The following is a 26586-nucleotide window of genomic DNA, read 5'->3' on the forward strand; positions in this document are numbered from 1 at the left end:
ATTGGCAACTGCCACCCTTACAAACCATTAAAAGGGAGCATTTTCTCCCTATTATTTCTCATCACTGCTGAAAGTCTTTATTTTTTAAGAACGCTTATTACCTTCTGTTTTTACAAAAGTAGGAACTGAATGAATTTGCTCAGTGCCGAGCCCTTCCACTAAAAGGGACTGATCTAAAAAAAAGTGCCACCCTCCTGCATCTGGACCTTTTAATGACTGGTCTATTATATATAATTCCTGTTTCTGACACAGCTGATTCATTTGTAGTCTCTTTGGAGGCAGCAATCTCAACCAAAAAATGATATGAATGTGTTTTCATGTGTTGGTCTCTCATTCTTATGAGCCACAAGTGGACAGCTTCTGTTTCTGTGCAGGAATTAGTAGGGGGTGTTATTAAACCTTTCCTATATGGTAAGGTTAAACAAAACCCCAAACCACAACCAAACCGACCAAAACAAACACCAAACCAAACCAAAAACTTACTGTGTATTTCAAACTCCAGTGTTACTATTCCTAGAAACGCAGCATTGCTGCACTTCTAGAGATCACCTAGCCCAACTCCCCTGCTCAAAACAGGGTCAACTACAGCAGCTTGCCCAACACTGTGTCCAGTTCGGTTTTGAATATCTCCAAGGATGGAGACTCCACAATCTCTTTGGTCACCCTGTTCCAGCGTTCAACCACCCCCACAATAAAAAACCCAAACAAAACCCCCACTTTCTCCTACATGTAAGCAAATTTTTCCCATGTTAATTTGTGCCCATTGCCTCTTGGCTCATCCAAACCAGAGTTTGGCTCTGTCTTCTTTACCCTTCACATTAGGCACTCACGCATACTGATAAGATCCTCCTGAGCCTCCTCTTCTCCAGGCTGAACAGTCGCAGCTCTCTCAGCCTCTCCCCCTATGTCAGATGCTCCAGACCCTTAATCACCATCATGGCCCTTCACTGGATTCACTCCAGTATGTCAATGTCATTTCTATACTGGGGAGTCCAGAACTGGACACAGCAATCCAGTTGTGTTGCAGCAGTGCTGAGTAGAGGGAAAGGATCAGCTCCCTTGACCTGCAGGTGATGCTCTAACACCATCGAGGATGCCCAGCTATGGAGTCTACGTCCCCAGCTCTGAATTGTTTCTACAAGAGCAGAAAAGACCTAGCACAAGTTTAAGGGAACATCACCCAAGAACAGCTAAAACTTGATGGTCACATCACCAAATTATGACATCAGAAAGTCATATTAAATCCCAGGGATAAGGCAAAAGAGGGAACCATGTTGAGTTTTAGTTAAAGAATATGATGGTCATTAATTTGGTATGGGTCTTTGCTTTGGTTCAACAAGAAATTCCATATAGGATTCCAAGGGCTTCTCCAAACAGAAGTTTAGGTTAAAAACACAGTACAGTCCTGAAGCACTATCTGCATCTCCCTATTTCACTGAAAAATACTCACCTACCTTCAATCACATTTTCCCCCCCTTAATTCAGCCTGAGTAATGCAGTAAAACCATTTCCTACTGAGAAGACGTTATTTACTGGAACTTTGTTGCCCTTCGTGATTCTGAAAACTAATCGCAACCAATTGCTTCTATTTTGCACAGTTTTCAGCGCTATAGTAGGAGGAGGTTAAAATTTAATGCATTGGCAAAGTCAAATCTCAATTATCTGGGATAACGGAGTGGAGAGAGCACATAAAAGTAAAAATGCAGATAAAACACATTCAGATAAGCTATATGAACAAACAGCAAGGACGTATGAGAAAGAGGAAAGAAAAGTCAGTGTGTTGATCCCAGAAGAGGCACTGACGCAGCAAACTGGTCAGTCCAGGACGCCAGGCGTTTAATGCTGCAAGTCTTGAAACAAGCTCTGGATGCAGACCACAGAGATGCAGCCAGTGTACTTCTGGCCACAGCTGGTTAAGTACCCCAGTCTAACTGGGGCCGGATCTGTTCTTGTCCATTTGGTTTACTTCCCGATTTGATCCACAGCCCCCCAAAATCCTGATCATCCACATACCAGGCTCTGCATGTACACCAAACTATACTCAGACTAGTTGTCTCCTCCCCCCATTTTGGACAAAGCCAAGCAGTTACAAAAGGAAACCAGGAGTAGTTGATGGCTCCAATGACTGGTCTATGGAGACAATACAGACACAGATCCCATAAGCCTTCCCCAGATGCCTCTCAAATGCTGGTGCAATAAGCCTACTGCTTTTAAATGCTCCTCAAACCCCTCATGGCAGTCCCCAGGACCCATGCCAACACACACTTGTGGCACCATGCTTCACTTCAAGAGACTGTACCATCATCCTCCTCTCATTTTAGGTATTTTGAACTCATAGATAAGGAAGTGGGATGACAATTACATTTTAGGACCACAAGAGCACCACAAGGGTCCAGAGAAGAGCCAGGCCAGCTGCTGTGCAGCACAGATGGAGCAGGGTGCTCCAAGTGCTAGTCCTGAGAAGCACCGACAAGTGCCAGCCCGCACCACAAACCTGGGTGGAGCTGTGGCCACAAAGGATACAGACCTACCCAATGGACACCTGGATGAAGATCAGGTCCAAGGCAGTTATTGGCACAAGCAGCATCAGCTTTTCTGCAGCTGGCACTTTTGCCCCAAGTCAGTACTGGGGATGTGCTCCTAATGCTGCCTCCTGCCCCAAATCAGTCATGACAGTGCACAGAGATACCACTGGGGAGGAACAGGAATGTGAAATCAAGAACATCACTCTCTGTGGGCGTCAAGACCACAGGAGCGGATTTTTTCCCCAGTAATTTCAAGAGTTTTGATTCTGATTCTCAGTCCTTAAAATATTCCACAGGCACCTTTATGCTTCACCCACGTTCAGGGTGATGGAGTAATGAGTTCGCCATCTTTTCTGTGTGGATGTAGCAGTCTTCTCTTCCAGAGCTAAATCACTGTGAAGCACTGTTCAGTACCATTAAAGCACCGCTCAGCTCAGTCCAGAGTTATCGGCATAGCAGCAGATTGATGGTTCTCCTGTACATATTAAGTAATTTGGACTGGAAGCTGCCACAGAAAATCCAGATCTCCTTTTAATTTTGCATGCAAGATATATATCTGCGGCCTTTGCCTAAAGGTTTGTCACTCTAGCTGAAAGCTTTACAAAGGTCAGAATATTCAACTTTCTGCTTTAAATTCTAATGACAGATGAGAAATACATTTCTTAGCATAAATATTTATATGTAAACATACTTTATATATGCATGTATACACACACCCCCAATCTTAAAATATCTCAGCATATGTGTAAGTGTAACAAATACTGTCATAGAGTCAAAAGTGAATGGAGTAACATACTGTGAGTCTGCACTGACCTAAGATGTGGATCTGAATAGAAAAAGAAAATTATTTGAGATAACGGGGCCTGACAATTTTAGCAGTGTTCCTTCTGCACTAAAATAAGCAAGTTAAGACTAATTGGCAATGTAAGCTCCAAGAGGTCTCAAGATTGAGAAAATGGTAAACAAAAGCTAATCTATCAAATTTAGCAAGAGGCACATTACCACTGCAAAAAAGCAGAAAAATAGAATGGTCTGTACCCTTCTATTGCATTAATGATTATTTCACAGAAATCAAAGATTTAAAATATTCACCTGCTACTTTCCCCTGCACCCAACAAAGGGCAGGCTCATTGCACTCCCTTTGTGCACCTCTTTCTGCTTTGCACACATTTAGAGAGAACAAGCCTGAGAAATCAGAAACTGTGCATGACCCACATACTGACAACACAACAGCCACGCTGACTGCCTTAGGAGTCACGGGTAGGGCAGAAGTGGTTCCAGTTAACACCTCTGTCCTGGACGTAGATGGTCTCGTGCAGCGCTGTATCCAAAACAGTGCAAGAAGAACGTGTCTGAAGGGCAGCCTTAAAGGACCCAACAGTCTTGCATCATGCAAGCCTTGCTTTTACAGCCCATTCATACAGACAGGGCCAGGATGATCTTTATTCATCTCTCCTGGTGTAAGGGTAGAAGTCAACCACAAAGAACAGTATCATAATTAGCCCATCAGGCAAGTTGCCTCATGCTTTCAACCCCGAGAGACACATACTCACTGCAGATACTATGTTTGCTTTAAACACGGCCTTAAAAAAGACCAAGAATTTAAGTGCCTTAAAAAAATGCAGCTAAAAACTAAAAGGGAAATAAATCTCTCTTCCGCAGAAAGTCACTCATCGAGTAAAGGGAACTCAAGAGATGGCAAACTCCTAAATCTTACCATTTTGTGTGCAATCATTTGATTTTAAAGTTACAGCTTGCTCTTAACCAGTTGAGGTCCATGAATCAGAAATTCCTGGCACATGGGCAATTTTTAGTCAATAGGTGGTGGGAACTGGAGCTGAGAAGGGATTACATCCCCTTCCCTTTTCTTTCACAACCTTCCAGAAATCTCCCTTCTGAATTGCACCCCTCCCTTCTCCCACATCCAGCAGGGCTTCGCGGGAGCCCAAAAGCATTCATGTTTAATTCTCTAACAGAAAAGCAAAGTAAGGGGCTGCCTGATTAAACATTAAGGACCCAAGCCTTTTTTCCCTTTCTGGAAAACACCTTCAGTTTAATGGGAACAAGTTAGTAACTGCTTATCTGAAGGTTATCCATGAAGTGCAGGGCTGGCCATGTGATACGGAAGAATTTTTCTTGCATCTGGGGGGCCTGAGTCACAAAGCTATAAAAGCAAGTTAATACTATCTATTATTAAGTGCCAGGATTACCTTCTCCCTTTGACAGACACCTCAAAAGTTAAGAATCTGTACCAAGTCTGCCTGTCTCGGGGACAACACAGGAAAACAGAAGAGGCCTCTCCCACTCGTCAAATTTATAAAGGGCCCGATTCAAAACTTCTCTAGAAACATTCTCAGGGGCTTCAGAAAGCAAGCATGTGTGTGAGATGCACTCAAAACAATCTGGGAAGAGGAAGCTATGCCCGTACTCCCAGTGGAGATTTAAATGTAGATGTATTACAGACAAAATTTATCCCATCAAAATTTGTTCTCAGCCTCTGGGGACTGATTCCTCCTACACCACTGTATTGATTTCACTACTGAAGTGCTGCGCTAATGAGTCAGGCTCTCCATGTCCATTATGCTACTATAAAGGATCACATTTTGTTATATGGACCATAAAATGCAGCAGAGGAAAATAAATGTTTTGGTTTTGTATCCCTGCCTGCTTTGGTGTCTGCATTAATGCAGTAACTCTTTAAATAAACACTGTTTTGTTTCTGTTTATAAAGGTACAAATGATGGTGCCAATGATGGACCTAAGCATTTATACTCAGAATCAGCTCTTTACTCTTAAAAGTCTGTGGACTGCGAGGGAATTAATTCAGGATTTCATAAACTGTAGGGTTTAAAAAACCCATCCACGTAGAGAGGTATTTACTCACATGGTGCATAGAACATGACAAGGGTGTGCTTCTTCTTCTTCAAGGACTCCCTGAAGTCTTCTCCAGCAAGGTGGATAACGCTAGTCTGTTTTTCTTCCCATGCTGGCTCAGGTGGAGGTGGTGCTTCAGGACTAGAAAAGATAAGAAATGAGATTGGCTTGAAAAATGTTTGTGGAAGCAAGCACAGGGGCATCACTGGTCATAACTACCATGAGGGAACTGAGGTCAAACAATCCTTCAGGGTGCCTGTGCAGAACAAAAATGTGCTTGATATTTCCAACACCAGGTAAGAACAAAAAAGATGCAAGTTAATCTCTATGACTCAATAAAAATATAATTTAAGTGATCATACTCAGGTATATGAGTAGGAATGCAGAACAAAGATTTCCTATGTTGCATCCAACATCTAGGTGGAAAGAACATTGCTCTTGTATCACTGAGTCATCCATAAGCATGAATTGAGAAGAACGGCAAGCAGGAGGAATCAAAAGGCAACTGATACAGAACAGCATCTCCCATTCAAACATCCTTTTTGTACTCTTTATCGCTATCATGCAAACTTCTATAAAGAATTTCGTGACCCTCTCTTGAATTCAGATATTAAAGTCAGGATGCAATAATCAGCATCGTTCCACTTGGAAGACTGGGGGTGACCGAACTGGAATATTTTACCTTGATAAAGAGAATGTCAGGTTTCAATTATGACTGCACATACTGACTAGATCAGAGCAATCCCGCACATCTAGAGCGCCTCTAACAAAGCTTCTGCTATTCACCAGCTCACAGACTTCTCTCAGACTCATTAAATTCATTCCTGCTGTATCTTAAACAGTGATTACTTATATAAAATCATCAGAATGGTGCCACAGTATAAAGACCTTCATATGTCGCCTTGGTAATAAATTAGCTTTTCAGACTTTCCTGTCACTTTGAATGACACCATTTTAAGTTGTATCAGGTACCTAAAAACCAAGTGGAGAAAAACTTGATTTTTAAAGTCCTACCCAAGGTCACTTGGTGGACATCCATTGCATTTCCATCGATACCGATTTGCCAGTTGTTAGCAAAAGAATTAGGGCAGCTGGTCTGAATTTTCACACGAACGCAGTAGGTGTGAGCTATCATCGATTACAGTTAGTGTCAGAGGTATGAATTAATCTCACATGGACCTCCCCAAGTTGACCTGAAATAAGCTACCCAGATACTGGTAACAACCTAGTGTGGCAGCACGGACTACAGTGACCACAGAGGGACCAGGGACGAAACCCGCAAGGCTGCGACTAGACCACTCATCAGGGTAGGTTTACACAAGCTGTACTTTTTATCTCCAGCCTACACCCCAGATGCATCCCTATTTCCACCAACTTCAGTGCAGCTGTGACAGTTTTATCCCTGGTCGGCAAACACAGATCTTACTCTCTTGCACCTCTAGTTGGGAGAACATCCAGCAGTCAAGAGCAGGAGACACGTTGTCTGGGTTTCCCCTGTGTTGTTGACTACCTGAGGCTGCAGACAAAAGTATTCCAGAGGCACGGCACGATCCAGAAGGGCTTAACACCCCTTCCCGCTTCCTCACTGCCTATTCACCTGCCAATATGTACAGGCAGCGTTAACCTGACTGTTAACTCAAACTACGTGGCCCTCAAAATACTCCAGCAAACTGGTGAAATTAGTACAGTGACTTAACATCCAGTATTGACGTAGCAGCCTGGAGCCTGAGTATGCAGGGAGGCCAAGGGAGGTCTGTGTCTAAATGTAAAATACAGATAAAACTTCCCAACATGTTATAAAGATGCTGCCAGACCATATCTATTACCTGACTGGAAGCACTCAGAGATGTAGTTTAAAAAGAAAAGAAAAAAAAACCAACCAAAAAAAGCCACACAACCTCCTTCCCCTCACCAAATAAGAGGGGAAAAAATTAAGATTACATTCCTCACACCAACTGCACTTAACAGTGAAATAATTTAAAAACTTCACAAAACACTGGCAGGCTTTTTTTCCAATTGAATAATGCAGATAATACATTATGCTTACAGTACCTAAAGGAAATGCATTTTTTATTCCAGAATACTTAAAGAGAGAATTGTACCAGCAATATACTACTTCGAAATGAAATTATTTTCATCATACATCAAACTTAATTCTGCATATTTTAGCACAGCACCCAAGAAAAGTTGGTTAGTGCAGACAAAGGTACTGCTTTCGTTGGTCTCGCTGGCTTTCCTTCAGCCCCACGTAGCTGGTATTCTAGGCATTGGCTCTGAAGTGCTGGAAAGAGAAAAGTACAACTGCAGAAATTCAGTTACTAACAGTGAAACATGCTGCTTAGAGAGGGAGCAACAAATGTTCTGTTTATTTTTCATAGCCATTGCTATTCCTTCTCCGGTGAGAGGCTTAGGGTATATTAAAAAAATATTTACTTTGGGAAAGAATTACCAGGACAACTATGAAAAACCCAGCAGCAAACAAAGGATTTGGTGTATTAGAGACCATAATTAACATACATGTTTGTATGGCTTTGAATACTGGAATTCAATTTGTTTTTGTTAGCAAGGGATTTAGGCAGTCGATGAAGCTAGGTTTAAGATTTACTTCTTCCTCACCAAAGCAGCCTTCAGGAGCCACTAACCAGGAACCTGAACACTGTCTCAGATCCTCCAAACTTACTTTAGCAGCCAGTCGATGATCTTCTTCTTTGTTCTGAGGTGTGGCAGAGTGTATTTCTCCTCTCCATCCTTAAAATACTTCAAAGTAGGAAACCCTGAGATGTGGTATCTTTCTGCCAGCGCCTTGTTGACAGTAGCATCAACTGCTGCAAGGACACCTGGACTCTAAAATAAAGAGACAACAAACTGTAATTTGCAGCAACATACACACACCCCTTTGGCAGGAAACAGTGGACTTGGGGGCAATCACTCTCGATCTAGGTGCTTTCACTTTCTCAGGTACTCAGCACAGACAGACACAAAGGACTGATGCAAAATCAGGAAGGGACATCTTACGGACTACACGTAAACAGAGCATTACCCGTTTTCCTCTCATTTCTGACAGGATTCCCTGTATATAACTCACTTTATAATGCTGAAGAGCTGTTCCCACAAATGGTACTGCCTTCCACAAATCCCAATTTCTCCCAGAAGAAACGAGCATTGTTAAAAACAATTTACTTCAAGGCAAATTCATCTTTCCCTGACTTAGGGCATCTTTACATGGACCACCTTTAGAGTCACAGGAGAACGGGCACTTCTAGAGTGTGATTCATCTGATCATTGTTTTTCTCATCTCTTCCTTCTTCTCCAACAACTACATAGGGACCCTAGATGTCTCCACTGAAGATGCTTAAAGTATGGGGGAGACTAATCGTGCTTCTCTTCTTGCATGGTGTACACAGCATAAGACTGAATCAATAACACTAATACTTATATTATTGGATCTCTCTTCTCCAGCCATGCTGATGGAGCACTTAAGATGAAGCTAATGGAGTGATGCAACCATAAAACTAGGGTATTTGAAAGAGGATCAACCCCCTTTGGTTTTTTTTCCAAATTCAATTCATAAATAAAAGCCTATGTTTCTTTATATTCAATGCATTTAAGTAAGGGAAAAAAAAAAATCCATTTTGGATTTGATCATATTATGTATAAGGCCTACAGCAGAATACATAAACATTTTTCGATTTTGTTTTCGTTCAAGACAGAATGTTCTTTCTAAGACTTTGGCAGGGCTCATGCATTAGCGATGAGACTGTACTTTGGAAGCACATTTTGAAGGGTCCTGTGGGAGGATGAGAACAGCTGAATTTGTTGTAGGGAGAAAAGTCACTTTTATTACTCCAGTTATTTATTACTGATTATTTGAAGGATATAATAAAGGAAATTAGCTTACATCATTGGCTACATGGAGAAACTCTGCAGCTTTCTCATATTCTGGCTTCATTTTCTTACAGTGCCCACACCCTGCCAAAAAAAAAATAAATATCCAATTAAGTTGTACACGCCATGGTTATTCATTGACCCATCTAGCCATTATCAAAGTCCAAAACCATGTGGTAGGGATTTACTAGAATTTAATATGCATTTTACTTAATTTATTTGTAAAGCCTTAGTATGATTTAGGATCTTTTCCAAAGTGGTCCCTATGGCTTAAACAAATAATTTCATCTATTAAAAAATAATAACAAAACCCCTGCATTTACACCCACACCTCTTTTCTCTCGGAAGAGTACTGTAAACACAGTATTTGTCAAGCCCATCACTTCTAGCGTGCTCTTGGGTGAGGCACAACCTCACCCATTTCAGTTTCCAAATCTTTCTCTGCTTTGAAAAGAAACAACACAGGCCCTCACGTGACTTCCTGACTTTAAGCCGAGGCTTATACTAGCACAGCTTAATTGAGTAATGTAATTTGAATTAAACTGCACTGATAATAAGCCCCGCTTTACAGTGGTGCAGCATGTCCCTCTAGCAAGGATTTGCACTGATTTAATCACATCAGTGTAATTACACCACCACATATGTTCTCAACATAAGCAGGGCCTGTAAAACCGAGATAATGGTGCTTTCTCGCTCGTGCGAAGTTCTCCAGAGATCTGCCATTACTTCACTGCTAAGTGCTGACGTTACAATAAAGTAAAATGAGTGCACGAGCGAGAAAAGCAGATTTAAAATAAATTATTTGGGTGTAAATTAAACTGCATTCAGCCGGTGCAATTGCTTCCAGGCAAGCTGAACTTTCAGGACCAGGTGAGGTTCCTGCCACGACATCAAGTTATGCTTCAGCTCCCAGAGCATCCTCGCCCCCACACAGCCCCTGCTATTGCCCCCGAGGGACCAGCACAACCGCAGACCCCGCAGGGTGAGAGCAAATGGATGAAGAGGCAGAGACTGACACCCGGGCAGGGCGAGGGCTGGCTCCTGCGCGCAGACCGGAGATGGGGAGAGCTGGAATAAGGCACACGGCACGACCCCGACACGCCACACTCGCCTGCCCCGGTGCCATGTAATCTCAATACAATCCCTCGCTGCACTTTTTCCTCTTGTTTGCAGCCGCCGCCAGCTTTTCTTTCTTCAGCTGTTATTGTTGGAACGGGCACTTGAAAGCCCAGACTTTGCTGAGCTTTTGAAAGCCGTATCAGAAAATATGGCTAGAAATCTGTTTCAATGCAGCTTCAGCAAAAGCCGTTTCTGAAGTGTGTGGGTAACAGGGTTGGGGTTATTTTTACACCACTGTCTAAAGGAAAATAAACCAAGGACTCTGAATCTCAGCGCTGCTTTGATTCCCTCTAATGGGATGACTGCCAGAGCCAGACGACACAAACCTAAGCTTCAGCTCAACCAGACAACCCATGTGTCATTATATAGCACCAGCAAAGAGCGTTTGCAGCCAAGAAGCAACAGGACATCCAGGTGTAACTTCACCACAGCAAACAGGGACTTCAGCAGAGCTCCAACCATCGCAGCACACCATGAAACGCTTTCAGGGCACGGTTATACCACCAGGTGGATACATTTGAATAAAGACTGCAAATCCCACCTGAGAATTACAGCAAATACCCAAATGGTTGATCCCAGACTGAACTCCAGTTCAAACACTAGTTAAGGTCCACGTCGCTCAGTTATTTGCATAGCAATTGCAGCATTAAAAAGCCCCATGTCCTCCTTCTGAGCAAAATCAATGTAGTAAGAGCAGCAGAAACAGGGGATCTCAGGAGGAGGTGGAAGCTTTGCTTTGGTTTTACATGGTGGTGAGAGCACATGTGACCAAGCTGGGAGCCTGATGAGACAGCTTCAGAGGTGAATTCAGTAAGAAGCTGGAAAAGGCTGAGGAAGAGTTACTGTCTCGGCACTGCTTGTCTTAGTTAAGAGCACGAAAGAGGCTGGCAAAATGATTTATTTGCCACCCACAGAAAACTTGCAGGCATATGGCTTTGTGGAAGGGGCTGACAGTTCCCTTTGACACCTGCCCGAGTTGATTTATTTCTCCTTTTAGGAGCAGGGAACTTTATTCATTTTGTACTCTTCCTCACTTCTAAACAGAGGGCATCTTGAGTCCCAGCTCAGATTCCTGGGGACCTCTCTGAATTAACTAGCTCAAATTTGTATTAAAAAAATACTTTTTTGTAGGGGTAACTCAACTTGGTGGGCTTTACACAGTGTGTCCTCCAGCCAGAGAAAGCTTCATACTGTGCTCTAGATACAGTATCCACAAAATCTACACTATATTCCACAATCATTAATATTAGATCTGATCAACTAAAAGCATCAAACAACCTCAGTTTTCACAGACCCATGCAGAGGGGAAAAAAAAAATACCCCAACAACAAGCTAGGCATACTTTGCCCAGGAAATAAAAAACAATCTAAAGCATCTGAAATTCATGTAAGTAATACTTTGCAGAAAGACATCCAGACTATGAAATGTCACTGTTCTGGGTTCTTTCATGAACATCACACAGACACAGCACTACTGACTGCCACAAAGCTAACTCACTCATGCTTAAAGGGGAAGCAGGATCAGGTCTTTAAAGGCACTTAAATGCAAACCGAAGTCCTGAAATCTTTATCATGCAATGCTTGTTCTACCCCTGACAAAGGACAGCATGATATGCCAGCCTCGAAAAAAAAAGCTATGACATTAAGCTGAACCTGAACGAGGGACAACGAATCTCAAGAGCTTCTCCCACAATAAATGATGCTTCTCTGGCCATCTTTATGAGAATTTTGCTATAGCATGCTACAGCCTGCTTCCACCTACCATTGCAGAAAAGGGGAGATATGAATTAGAAGTCAGACCTAGACACTGCAAATCAATTCATCTCTCTTATGATTATTTATCCTACCTTTCAATAATCCTGTGAGGATTGCCATTAAATTCTCAAGGCCAATGAAAAAGTCATTTAAATGAATTCCAAGGTCACTGCCTCTCCTTTGATTGCTACATTAGGTTGTTCAGCAGCAGCTGTATCCCTCTGCGCTAAGTTCCTCTAGTTTTAGACATTTTCTGTTCATAAAATGAATGGGAAAATAACAACGACCCTACAGGTCCTTCGCCCAGATGCTCCAATGTGCTACATAAGGTCTGCTGGGACACTGGAAGGAAGCCCACAGGCCTGTAGTGGGCATCTGTGATAGATGTGCTCTTAGAAGATGCACTGTCATGTCAAGTATATACCGACATTAAAACTAAAAGACTAAGCAAGGGAAGCAACTCTTTCAATCCCAGGTGGGAAGAGAAAGGTCACAGTCAACACAAGGATGCCCTGCAGCTTACTCCAAGCACTGACATCCTCTGAGCCCGTCTGGGTCACGGCTGGTGGAAACACCCAAGGGGCTTCTAAGTCCACACAAGAGGACTCCCACAGCCTCAGTCTTTTATTTCAGAAGACAAGTAGCTCCCCTGGAGGTGCAAGTCTGAGTTACTCTCCATCCAGCAGCAGAAACCAGTCAGGGTTCAGTGCCTGTCCAGAGCTGCTCAGCAGAGAGAAGTCCTTTGTCCTCCCAACACCTCATCTTGCTCCTCTTGCACAAAAGGAGCCCCACGCTGTAAGGGCCAAGGCTCTAATAGAAGAGAGCACACAAAAGTAAGCGTAAAGGAGAAGACGGGAAGAAGTAGTTAACGCTTACAAAACTCAGTGCTGGGACATGTGGTACAAGACAGGCCCCTGCTAACCGTTTCTAAAAAGAGATGTCTAAATGAAGCAAGAATTCTGTTTTCCCAGTTTATTTATAATCAATCTTCTCATTTGCACCGCACAGCCCGGCAGATAAACAGTGCAAATCCTTCAGTGCGGTCGCTGTCACACAGCTTAGCTCAGCTGCACCCCCAGAACGATGGCAATCAAAGGTCTCCACATCCCCCCAGCGTAGACAAGTCACTTTCCTCCAGAATCCCACCGCAGGGCAGAAGATAACACTCGCTCAGCACTTCGTCCTTCCCAGAGAGTGACCGTACACAAGCGCAGAGGCAAAGGCCGAGCGTGGACAGAGCGATGCTAATTAACACGCAGTGGCAAACAGCACCTGGACAAAGGGGAGGTTAACAAACCTATCAAGCAAATACAGATATTTACTTGGAAAACCAGTTGTTTACTGCAGCTTGTTTGGCACCACGGCAAAGACTCACAATACAGAGTTGCAGTTGCTCCAAACGTTTTCAGAAGCGAAGGAACGCAAACACTTCTACTGTTAAAACCAAGTTTTGCCTGCAGAAGACAGGCAGAAAACCAGTCAAGCAGCTCCAGCTAAGCTCCTGCATATGCTGTCTTAGTGCCATCCTCAGAATGTAAATCTCTGTTTCTCTCTGTCATTCACTGTTTGCTTTTTTCAGGTTATTATGGCTATATAAATAAACACCATGCCTTTGGTCACGTCCTCTCATTTCAAGACAACATTGTCTGAGGATCTCAAGTGTATGCGACAAGCAAGAGATAAAAACCAACACCCAGGCAGTTGTGGACAAGGAATTTCTGACATGAAAAACCCTAGAGATAAATTAAATTGCAAATAAAGATTTAAAAGAATCATTACATTTCTGCCATTGACAGACTGCTTGAGTACTCTTATCGCGTACCAGCTATTTATTGTATCATCCTAGCTCCACATCCATCTATAGCCACATACCAAAAATACCTCCATTAGCCTGATGAGAAAACAAACTTGAAGCACAAAGCATGTCCTGCTTTCAGCAAGTACCTCACCGGCAGTTCAGACTACACTCCTTGAAGATTTACAGACAACTGCAAGAAAAAAAAAAATAATCTCAAAAAATTCAGATGCACCTTTGTTCTCTAAACATTTTAACACCTGGGGATATACCTTTGGTTTCTCCATTCCTAATCTCAGAGGAGCAGTGACCTCTCAACACAGCAGAACAGCCAGCCCTTATGCACGCCCTATTAACTTTGAATGCACACCTGTACATTTAAAAGCAAGAGTATGTACATGGGGAGGAGACAAGCCTTGGAGCCAGGGCAACGATACACACAAGTCCTAGCCCTCTTATCAACCTATGTGAGAACAAAATGTATTCTCTTCTGCCATGGAAGGCTTTAACACGCAAAGATTTCCTATACATCCTGTTAAAGAGTAGGTCTAAGGTTTGACATGAGGCAGCTTACAGCTCTTTCACCGCTGTAGGAGAGCATAAACTACAACAGCTGCAGATTCCCTTGCATAATTTAGCCGTCTGCATTGCAGACATCTGATGGAAAGTCATCCACAAATTTGGCAGGGAGGGAGGATGACAGAAGCAGCTGTTTCTCCCCATAATCACAGGTACACATTTGCAACCGTGTTGGTTGCATGTTTACTTAATAGTCATAATGGTCATCTGGGCCATGCCCAGATCTCCAGGTTTCTGCTCTAAAACAAACAAACAAACAAACAAAAAAAACACCCCACCTTAGGAAGGATCGGGAGCTCAAGAAATTTTATGCATCCTTTTCCCTCTGGGTGCTTGCTCCCACCAAACCATCAGCACTGCTCACCCAGGTAAAATTCCAGATATTTCAAGATGTTTCAAGGTTTGATGCTTTCTTACAGGATCAGCAGGAGCAGCTTCCATATCTTTAACATAATACTGAATTCAGATTTTCAACAGCTAGAAACGTGTGCATGCATACACAACTTCAGACCCCCTCACCTCACTACTCTACTTTTAAAGGTAGGTTTGATGTGACCAAGTATGACATTGCTTAAGAATCAGTGACAAGCAAACAGCTTTTATGGCTTTACAAAAGACAAAGCCTGTGAAAGGTCAGACTGGAAAAGACTCTGAGGAACTAGAAACATAGAATTAGAAGGAAAATACTTCAGCAGTTTGGATTATTGCAGTCATGCTACATTTATGCGGTTGAAGCCTAACGCCTCGGCTGCGTGGGCTGCACAGTTCATCCCAGTGACAGGAGAGCAATACAGCATTACAGTCCCCACCGTTATCACCATCTCGCTGGCATTGCCACAAATGCACAAGTGCAGTCAATCTGTGCGTGCAATGATCTGTGCAAATCCAATCCCAGCATGTCCACGCAGAAGAAATTCCTTGCCTGCCTCCGGCAGCTCTTCAGTGTGAAGTCGGGGCACAAAATGACTACAAATGGGTCACCCCTTCTCCTATCCACATGACTTGCTGAGGCAGTGGTGACTCCACCCCAGGAACCATCTCTCTCAGGAGAACATCACACATGTGCTGCAGAGCACACACCGCAGAGATAGGTGTCCCTGCGGGAAAGCCCTGGGGCACTGAGAGGAGCAGAGTAGCACAGTGTGGGTCACTACCAAACGATTCAGACGGACACCAGTGAAGTCCCGATCAGGCCACAGGAGCAGGCGAACACCACACGAGCGACCTGACACCTGCCTGGTACGTGGGGATGCACGCCGAGAGAGCCAAACCTCTCCTCCCTGCCTGATCACCTTGGTTGTAGAGGTGAAAGCATCTGAAATCCAATTCTTGATTGCCTTTTCCATACTGGCGTAACTGCTTCCTCCCCAGCACTGCTGAAACTGCTCAGCAGAAGAAGATTCATAACAGCTTCAGACAGCTACAGTACGAGATCAGATTATTTATTTATTTTTTTTAAAAGACAGTCATATCACTGCATTACATAAGATAAATCAGATCAAACTGAGAAGAGAGTTTAACCAAGCGCATCCTCCAGGAACCCTGTCTGCATCTGTGTCGTATTCACAGCTCCAGCAGAAGGGATACCTTCAGCCAGCAACAGACCTTGGCAGGGGAAGTCTCAGCTAGAGAGGGACAAACACCAAGTGGGTCCTGCAGGACGCCTCCACGGGATTTAAAAGACGACAGCTCTGACAAACTGCAGAACACATGCTTCTCTCTTCACTTCTGGTCATGCTGAAGTATATATTTTCTTGATGTAAAAGCTCAGGGGAAAGGGTGAATGTTCTCCAACAACGTCAGCCCAGGCTCCTACCTCCCAGGGGTCCCTGAGAGTCAAGCAGGGAGAGAGATTTCTGCTCTGTCCTACCCTAAGAGTGCACTCTCCCTGCTTTTAACCTCACAGGGACCCCTGGCTGAGCCTGGCTCCTGAGATTAGCCTTTGAAAAATATGCCCCCATCTGCAATGCACAGACTTCGGTACATGTCCAGGAATGACCTTTAAGCTAATCACTGTCTTTATTTAAAATAAACTAACAACAAAAATCACATGGTTCCTTGTTTTCATTCCAAATCTGGCTTCAGCTTCCAGCTATTGGAGATTACGCTGCATGTATACACCCTCTCAGTCAAAATTATATGGTGCAACTCGTAGAAATCAATGCTGGGAGACGATGGTGCCTCCTACCACCCCTCTTGGGTGGGAAAAGAAGTGAAGGAAGGTGGATCAGCTGGCATCAGGAGATATGAATTACACTTCCTACACCAGCTTGGAGGAACATGGCCCTGAGTAGGTGTTGAAAATTAATCTTCCCCTATTGAAATGTGAAAGAGGGAGACAACAGCACGGCTGCCTTAAGGTGAAATTGTTGAGAGTTTATGAAAAATACCACCAGAAGGTTTCCTTCTCAATTAAACCATAATTATTCCACATCCAAAAAAGATCCCCCCTGCTTCACCACTGGGAGATGATCAACAAAATTTTGCCCCACTGTGAAAGACTTTACACTTCAGATTTATCAATGAAAATGCAGAAAATGGAGGTTAGACAAAATAGCCTTGAATGTCCAGCTCAGGAAAATAACATTGCAAATAATTTCCTAGGATGCAATTTGTATAAAACATCAGCAAAATGGATGCAATGCAAAGCCTTCTTCCTAAGAAAGGTACGTACGTCCCAAAGCACTTAATCTTATGGGGCAGGGATGTTAAAAGCAATGGTGACATTGGCTATTACTGTGAAGTTACCTATGAAAATCAAGTACCAGGAAGGGATACTACGCAGGACACACGCTTCCTGTCCAAAATCAGAGCAAAAGTGGTTACCAGCTTTGATACATTCACCTGCTTAGGAGAAGCGTGCTGGGATGTTCGTTAATCACAAAGTGATCAGGACCCCAGAAGACACACCTCCACCATCAGCACAATACCTGTGTCTCAAAGCCAAGGATTCATTTATTAATAACTCAGAAAGACAGCATCACTTGCCAACTCACCATCTGAAAGGGCATAAGAAGCAGACAGGCAGGCAAGCAATCTTTCACTGTAGGTTTCCCTTTTCATTATTTGCCCTTTAAAGTAGGTTCTCTACTTTACCTTCTGCACGATAATAAAAATTGAAGCCATAAAGTATTTAGGAAGATAAACTCGATAATGAAAACTCTGCTGATAATGATTCAAGTAGCAGAGATACTGTAAGGCACTTTCCAAATGAGAGCCATGCACTGTATATTAAGCTTATCCAGGCAAGGAAATTAATTTATTTCAGAAGAAATAAACCTGGTGCTTAATTCTTAAAGTTAATTCCTACTGTTAACCCATCATTAGAGACAAGTGAAGTAAACCTATAAAAATAAGTTATGCTTCACTCCTATCAGAACTTACCATAAGAGCATTTAGGGCTTATACATACCCCAGGGTTAAGCTTGCAGAAGGACAGTCACCCACTCCAGACACCCAGATGAGGACTTTCACTGGACAAAAAAGGGCCGACTAAAATTACCTGAAGTCCTTTAATAGACCACTTTGAATAACTAAATAATCTACAACAGATCATAGAATCATAGAATGGTTAGAGTTGGAAGGGACCTTAAAGATCATCGAGTTCCAACCCCCCTGCCATGGGCAGGGACACCTCCACTAGAGCAGGTTGCTCAAAGCCCCATCCAGCCTGGCCTTGAACACTTCCAGAGATACCCAGAGAAGGTGAGAATGGGGCGAGTTTCCCTTCAGCTGCCCACTTTCAGCTGCCCCTTGGCTCTCTGGCAGCCACAGTTACTCCTTTGCAGTAGTCTCAGTTCATAGAATCACAGAATACCAGGTTGGAAGGGACCTCAAGAATCATCTGGTCCAACCTTTTTTGGCAAAGGCATGGTCTAGACAAGATGGCCCAGCACCCTGTCCAGCTAAATCTCAGAAGTGTCCAACGACGGGGAATCCACCACTTCCCCGGGGAGATTATTCCAATGGCTGATTACTCTCACTGTGAAAGATTTTCCTCTTGTGTCCAATTGGAATCTCCCCAGGAGTAACTTGTACCCATTATCCCTTGTCTGTTCCATGTGACCCGTGTAAGAAGGGAGTCTCCATCTTCTTTGTAGCCGTTCCTTAAATACTGGAACATGGTGATAAGGTGTCCCCTAAGCCTTCTTTTCTCATGGCTGAACAAACCCAGTTCTCTCAGCCTCAGTTAGTCGGTAAGGACCTTTTAGGAGAGAGGGAAGGCAACAGTAATGCAAGAAATGAGGCAGCAAATCCCCAAAGAAACTAATGTTCCCTTCACACCACCTGCCACACATTCACAGGAAGATTTTTTTCTGATTGAAATAACCTTCACAAATACCTTCTTTAACAGAGAAAGTAATTGCTCCCTATTGGAGGCAATTATACAGTGATGCATTTTGAACAAATCCCTCAAATTTCACAAAACTCAACTATCTACAGTTCAGCTCCTTTCTTCCCTCCCTTACTACTGCCCCGCGTACTGCTCTTGATACCCACAACCGCTGGCAAGTTATTCAAAATACACAGCGTGACCCCAGAACAGCACCATGGCACAGAGCAAGTCGAGATCCAGAGTAGCCACAAATGCCCCAAAAAGTCTGGTTTTGCTACTCTTTCTGTTATGAAGCCGAAACAGAGCAAGACAATGCTCCTCCCTTCGAGTCCCAGCACAGGCTCTAACCAGGCTGCAAGTCATCACCACTAGCTATGACAATTCTGTTTGATTTGTGTGCTCTCCCGGTCGCACATGGGGTTTCCTAAGCCTGGGGGCCAAAAGCCTGATTGTCTGCCACAAGCCAAGGAACACCGAAGGCAGAATCCTACTTCCTTCTTGTTAATCGAGTCTTTGCAATGTTCATACGCCTTCTGTACCCCAACCCTTGCAACACTGGAGCATCTTGCAGTCTGGACGTGGCTCACTAGATAAAACTCCCACGCGAAGTGAAATGTTACCTCCACTTCACAGATTAGAAACTGAGACAAATATTTAGCGACTTGGGTCATGACTGTACAAGTCAAAGCAAAGCAAAGAACTAAACTTTTACATCTCCAGGCCAAGACTACTGCTTTTATCATGGGATCATCCTTTTTTGACTTTACTCTGCTCAAAGAGCACAAACTGCTTCAAAAAGACAATAATCTTATACAAACTGTGTGCTCTGGTATCAAAAGACTGACACAAAAGAGACAATGGACTCCGTCATCACTGTGATCACCCTTTTCATTAGGTATCCTATCAAGTTTTACGGCACAAGTTAGTTATTAGGATTTTTATACTCTCCACATTCCTATTTATATTAAGTACCACTAAAACCCATATTGATTTTTCTTTTTAAACCCTCAAGGAAAGTAAGTGGGATGGTCATTAAAGGAAAAATCCATGTCAGATTCTTCATTTTCCAGGTTTGCTCTATTTTCAAGAACTCCTGTTTTAATGTGTCACTAAATCTACTGAAAATCATTGCTGTGATTAGTTTAATGAGGCAGGTCATTGCATTAGCAGGTCATTGCACTGAACTGTTTACACTTCTTGAGACTTTTGGTGATGTTCAAATATACGTAATACCAAGCAACACCCTGTGGTAGACTTACATGCTTTTAAATCCTAGTCTGAACATCCCAGTCCTCCTCTTCCTGAAATCAACAGTCAGAACCTTATTCTCTTCAGTGGAAGCAGATTCAGGAGCCAAGAATTTACCTGTTTCTAACTGGTTTATATGAAGAATAAATTTCTTTCAGGAGCCTGCCAGTAATGTACAGCTAAAAAGTGCATACATACAATGAACAAAGTTGGCACAATTTATGCTTGTCCAGGGAAGCATTTTATTATACATTCCATTAAAAATGCATTAAGGCAACATTAAAAGTTAGGCACCTAAGGGATGCAATGAGTCAGGAAACACAATGCTGAAACTAAAGCAGATCTCTTCTCTTCACTATCTATCCAGTCTCTTGAACAGCAACATTCATCATCCGAATGCCCTTGCACAACAATTCAATCTTTCAGTGATTAGGGCATTGCAACAGCCCATCCTGACATCTGCAGTGCTTCACCAAGAAGCCCAGCAGAGGTAGGTACTGCCTGTGACCTCCATAACAGTCCAGAAAGTTTGCTGTACTCAAAGCTTTCTCTACTTATTCTGAAACAAGGAGAGTATTTTCACTGGCTGTAGTAGGAACAGCCCACAGCAAGGACCCTGACACATGCACATCTCCTTGTGTATCGTGCCACCGGCTGGTAAGCACAGCTCTATCAGGTGGATATGGCATCTGCCAGGCTTCCAAATACATGACCTGCCTTACACACTACAAACTTCCAGTAATCCATTCAGGTTGCAGTTAATGCAGCCCAGAACTGCTTGCCTTCATTTTCTTCTCTGACTATAGCATCACTGAGTAACGGGCACAGTTGTTTTTAAAGTACTGCCCATATGGAAATGTCCAATTTAAAAAGTAGAGTTCATTTGTCAGGTTGGATTGTGAAAGCTTATAAAGACCTTTCAGGAAACTCTAAAACAAACCCCTGACCGAGGGCAACATCCTGCCAAGCTTTCAGCTTCCAGCTCCCTGCGGTTTCAGATAGCTAATGCACATTTTTGAAAACACGTCTCTTCTCTGCAACGTCTGCCATTCAGTAAGCCCTTCTCACACAGTTACCTTCCACCAAGGACTGTTTCCAGCTGTATAATGTTCATCAACGGCACAGAGTGCAGACATGGAGGGATGCCGGAGTAGATGCTACTATTGCTGCTGCTGCTTCTCCTCCTGGGAAGCTACCTGAGACCCCTCCATGCAGTCACTAGTCAGATGCACAGCTTTTGCTCCAAAGCAATTTGGCTGGTGCCGAGGCTGAGGCCAGAAGGCAGACCTTTGGTGATGAAAGAGTATTTTCCACTCAAAATAAATTGATGCCATCGACAGAGACAGGCTGAAGCTTCTTATTTGACATCTTCTAGTGGTAGTTCTTCATATATTAAAGGTGCTCCCAGCACAGGTCAAACAAGGACAGCTTCCCAGCTACCCACTGTTTGCCTTCATCCCAGAGGCTGTACATCTGAAGGCAGATGCCAAAAGCTTTCTCTCTAGCCACTGAACACAGCCAATATTTTATTTAAAAATCATAAATGTCAAATATTACAAGGAGAAGTAAAAATTAAAGGATGTTTCCATCCCTTCCACATTCAGCATTGCTTGTTGTTTGGATAACTCACAAGCCTTTACCTTCTAGTTTGTTGGTGCAACTGCACTGGTTTACATTTAAAAAGAAAATCCTTGATTGAATCATGAATTAGCATGGAAAATCATAAGATTTTATTTATTTCTTTATCACAGGCTGCCAATGTTAGGCTGCTTGCTGACCTGTGCTGGAAATGCTATTTTTTCAGGCTGTGCAGTAAATTAGTTCTTCAGCCTTTTCAACTCGTGGCCTTTCTGCTGAGGCTGCCAACAGACGTACCAATTAGCGCCCACTGCAACGGTAGCTTGCTTTCATAAGGAGCTTTCATAAGGAACCAGTGGGGGTCTGAAAGGGACACTTATTTATTTACAGTTGTAAAACCCAGTTTGAAAAAAACAGATTTGGTTTTGTGCGCACATTTTGGGTTTGCTTTCCTTTAAATATTAAGTGAGCAATGGATTCCTACATCCTAATCTCACCACATGCCGCAGTAAGAAACAAAACCAAGACCACTGAAACCAATGATGGTGAGCTGGCAGGGAGAGATCCAAGTCTGCTGCTTGGTTAGAAGCTGGAGGCCTTCCACTTGTATTGGGCTAATTGGTTGGCATTCTTAATAATGAGTCCACAAAGTGGCTTAAAACCTTGGGTTTTAATGCACCAGAGGGAGGAGGAAAGGAGGAAAGGGTGTGAAAAGCTGTTTTTCAAAGCTAAATTGATAAAACAGCTCCCTGTGCAATTAAAAACCTGCAAAGCTGAATAGTTGGGCTTTGGAAAGCACCAACTGCGCAATTTCTTGGGCTGCTTTATAAAGGGAGAGAAAATATCTGAAGACAGGAAAGGAATTTCACAGACATTTCAACAACACATCAAAACTATAGTGCATTTTATCATCTCAAGATTTATTTTTGCCCTCCCTTCCATTGGGACAGGGAGCAAGAAATGGTATATCAGGGCTGCATCTCCATAGCAGTTTCCAATAACAAATTAAGGAGAGGAAGTAGAAAAAAAAAAAGGGAGAAAAAAAAAAAAAGAAAAGAGCTGCATTTTCTCTATTTTGCCTCCTTATCAAGGGAGGAAAACTGTGATGGCTCCAATATCCCCACTAAGATCACAGACATTTTTTCTAACCTAAAATCTTGCAACTACAGCTCATATTAAGAAGTCAGACTTCAGAAGAAGTCCTATGGAGAGGGCTGGGAAAAAGACAGATTAACATGAATTTAAGCTCACGTACAAGGAAGAAATGTTGCAGGAAAAATATTTTAACATTTTAATCCTTTAAAAAGCAAATGCCCACTCACACCAACAGTATGGTCAAAGCACCTTTTTCCCTTCCATTATCTTGGGCATCAATACTGGACCATGGACTTTGCTATGGCTGTTGGGGTATGAGAGGCAGGAAAAGCAACCATCAGAGGTGACTGACAACCACCACTAAATAGCAACACAGACTACTCAGATCTGTGCTTTCTGAATGTACCCTGGGAGGCTACAGCTCATGGTGGCGCCAGGACATTGCTGTACGTGAGGCTGGAGGAACAGGTACGCTTTAAAATGTTAGCAATGTTGCCTGTGATAACAAAGCATAATGGAAAGTAACTCCTGTGCATGGAAATCTGACACTCTTAGAACCCATTTCTGAATTGACTTTTAGTTCAATCCTAGACTTTAAACACCCTTCAGTAGCATTTGAATTGACTTATCAATGACTTGGTTACGTTTATTTTGTGAAAGACTCTGAGATTGTGCTTTGAAGAAAAATACCGAGAAAAACGTAGAAAGGGAAATTTGTGGGGTTTTATTCCTTTGACAAAAACAAGGCCGAAAGACTGCAAGCTGCATTAATTTCACAAATATTTTGGACAGAATTATTTTTAAAATTGCCTTTGACTCTGCAAACAGTTTGATGGGGACAAATGAAAACAGAAACAGGGGTCTTTTTGTGCTCAAGTGATTCACGAGCATTTTAAGTCCTAGCATGTCCCTATGCTACTAAAGCATTTAAAAACATGTGAACAGCAGCATAACTCAAATTTAGACACATTCGGAACCCAGCTGTCATCTTGGACATCTAAATAAATTGATCAGCTGTAGGCTTAGATATCAAGCAGCAGGTACAGACATGGAGTCTATATTCTCATTGCTAACACAAGACTATCATAAGCTGCATAGGTGCCTTTATTTATGTTGTGGTACAGAAATAGCTTTGGTTGGTGTGATACATCTTCTGTTACAGACTTGGAAATAGGCTCACTAATACAACTGCGCTATGTCCTCTTAGCAAATATGATCAATCCAACCAAAAACTCCAAATCCTTTGGGGGAAAGGGCCATTTATTTGTTCTTTTGTATAGTGCAGGAGATCTCAGTTCACAATTAAAGTATCTGGGGAAAAAACACTTCAGATGTTTCTTCACTGCAAGACTCCAGTCTGGATATAACCAGGATGACACTAAGCTCACCACCAGCAATTACGGAATTTCATCAAAATGCTTGAATAAGGAACACAATGCTGCACACGCTTCGCAGATGGCTAGGGAAGGAGAGTGCCTTCAGACTCCTGGCTGTTTGGGTCGCTGTTTATCTATGCTAAATATTCAGATTTATTGAACATCCTCTTAAGGGCTTTACAAAGGAGTTTCAGAAGGTTAAAAATCCTGCTTCGTGTCCCTAGTGACCAGCAAAACGAAAGCAGGATGAACTCACCCTGCCCACCCACACTCATCCATGTTTCTCAGGGACAGCAGTAATGACTTGAAGCAGCACATCTTCTGTTTAGCAGTTGTGTTAAGTTACTGCAGAAGAGTTATAAGGTCTCTCATAGCAAGAGGTGCAAGTTGCACACTGCAGACCTCCTTGATGTGTCTCGATCACATGTAGCTGCTCTAGTTGAACCTAGTTATGCCAGGCTGCACTTAGTACAAAATGCTGTGATGCCTTTCAGGCTACTAAGTGCAACTGATTATAAATAATTATAGTCTGGTCCTCAAGGATGATCATTAGTAGCCACAGGCATTGAGACCCAATTGGCCACATACACCATAATGTCTAATTCTGCAGTTCGGAGGTAGGTACCAGGGATGTGTTTGGTTCAGCTGTATCTTCAGCACTTGGAGGAAGGGAAGAGAGGGTAAAAAGCTTCCAATTTCCCATGCATCTTTTAATACTATACCCTATTAATGCATTGACCATCTGACTATGCAATTAAAGCATCACTGAAATAATTTCCCTCTAGTATAAGAATTTCTCATGAACACAAGATTGATAGTATGCTAGAAAAACAGTAAGTCACATGTACGCTGCATGGTGATACAGGGGTTTAAGTTCTTGCTAATTCCAGGCCAGCGTTGAAATCCTCTTGCTTATTCTTAGTTACACAGAAGGATATCCTGAGTTCTGGGCCTATTTTGTATATGTTTCAACATTTTTTTTATTAATACATAATTTTTAGAAGAAACTCTCTCATCCTAAGCTACCAAGGTTAAAACAAGTAAGATGTTCTCTGTTTTCACTGCTTTTTTTACTGGAGTAATTTATCTCCTAATATGCATAAGGTGACTCCATTAGCACATTTAAGAAGTGCTAAGAGAAGATCTTTTAATCATGGAGATAACTGTTTATGATAGTTGTCTGTCATTAATTAGTTTGCAAGCCTTATGCTCTATGCCGAGGATGCTCAGAGAGGATTCTCACTAGCACAGATCTTTTACACATGTACAAGCTGGATTCTGCATGTAGACACACCACTACCACCTGAATGTAAATAAAATGTCCCAAATACTCAAGTTGCATTTAAAATGGAGTTGTTCTGGTTTGGAACATTCTTTATCCCAATTCTGAGCATCTGGAACAGGTTATCAGGAGATTGCAACAGCCTGATTCAGGCATTTGATTTACTTTCAAAACAGCATTTGCCAAAGTACTGCTGCACCTTAGCACAGAATGCCCCTTAGAACAAAACATACCTAGCTGGAAGTACTACTCCTCTCCAAATGGGTCACGTGATATTGTTACCACTAAAATTTAATTACTTGTGTTTGACAAGGTACTAAAAAAAAAACCTAAAAACTGACCAGAGCCCAGTTCAGATTTATAACTAACTTGAATTTACTATAAAATTTGATTGCAATTGTGTGTATTCATCTATTTTTAATCAGGCTTCCTAGAGGAATAAGGTTCGCAGGGCCAACCGTCGATCTCTTCCCTCTCTTCCTCATCACAAATACATGACCAGACTCCTTGCCCATTTACAAACTCAAAAACCAGAAAAGCTTTTAAATACGACTAAATCTCTGTAAATATACAGAAGTCTGGGGCTAGAGAGAGAGGACACTTATCCCAAGCCACTGTGCACAGAGAGGGAAAGGAGAGGAATTCAGCAGTTACTTTTTTTTTTTTTTGTTTGGCAGGAGTTGTTCAGCCAAACCAGCAAGCGTGCAGCTCCCGAGGAGCCGCAGCCCGTGCTGTCGCTTGCCTGCTGGGGTGCATGGAAATCTGGGGAAGGAAGGATTTGGGTAACGAAGGATAACTCCTGAGCAAACCAGGCTTCATCAGTTCTGCTACTTGTGTTTTGGTTTTCAGACCAGGCATTAATCTCCGGTCCCACTTTCATTAGTACAAATAATCCAGGGAACAGAGTGACAAAACAGCAGCCAGCCACCCGCTTCAGTGGATCAAATCCCTAGTCATTTCATCAGGCAAAGGAAATTCATTATGGTATGTTTTTCAAATGAGTCTTATGAGCAGATCTTCAAAAAAAGGCATTTTGGAGCTAACTCCTGCTGACTTAAAGGGAAGCAGGATTTCAGCCTCCGTGCCAAGACCCTCTGTTATTCAGCTGTGAGCACACAGCCTGCCTCCAGAGCCCTAACC

The 26586-nt window shown here is 42.7% G+C and overlaps 1 protein-coding gene across 1 annotated transcript in view; it reads right to left on the reverse strand.

Moving 5' to 3' along the window:
* PDIA5 (protein disulfide isomerase family A member 5) overlaps window positions 1-26586 on the reverse strand; it is a 101809-nt gene that overhangs the window by 22594 nt on the left and 52629 nt on the right. The window contains exons 12-14 of the mRNA XM_074145667.1: window positions 9298-9368; window positions 8080-8243; window positions 5410-5540 (exon numbers count right to left, since the gene is read on the reverse strand). Coding sequence (XP_074001768.1) covers window positions 5410-5540; window positions 8080-8243; window positions 9298-9368 — 366 coding nt within the window. The remainder of the gene's footprint in view (window positions 1-5409; window positions 5541-8079; window positions 8244-9297; window positions 9369-26586) is intronic.

The sequence above is a fragment of the Numenius arquata genome, chromosome 3 (assembly GCF_964106895.1).
Source record: "Numenius arquata chromosome 3, bNumArq3.hap1.1, whole genome shotgun sequence".
NCBI lineage: Eukaryota > Metazoa > Chordata > Aves > Charadriiformes > Scolopacidae > Numenius > Numenius arquata.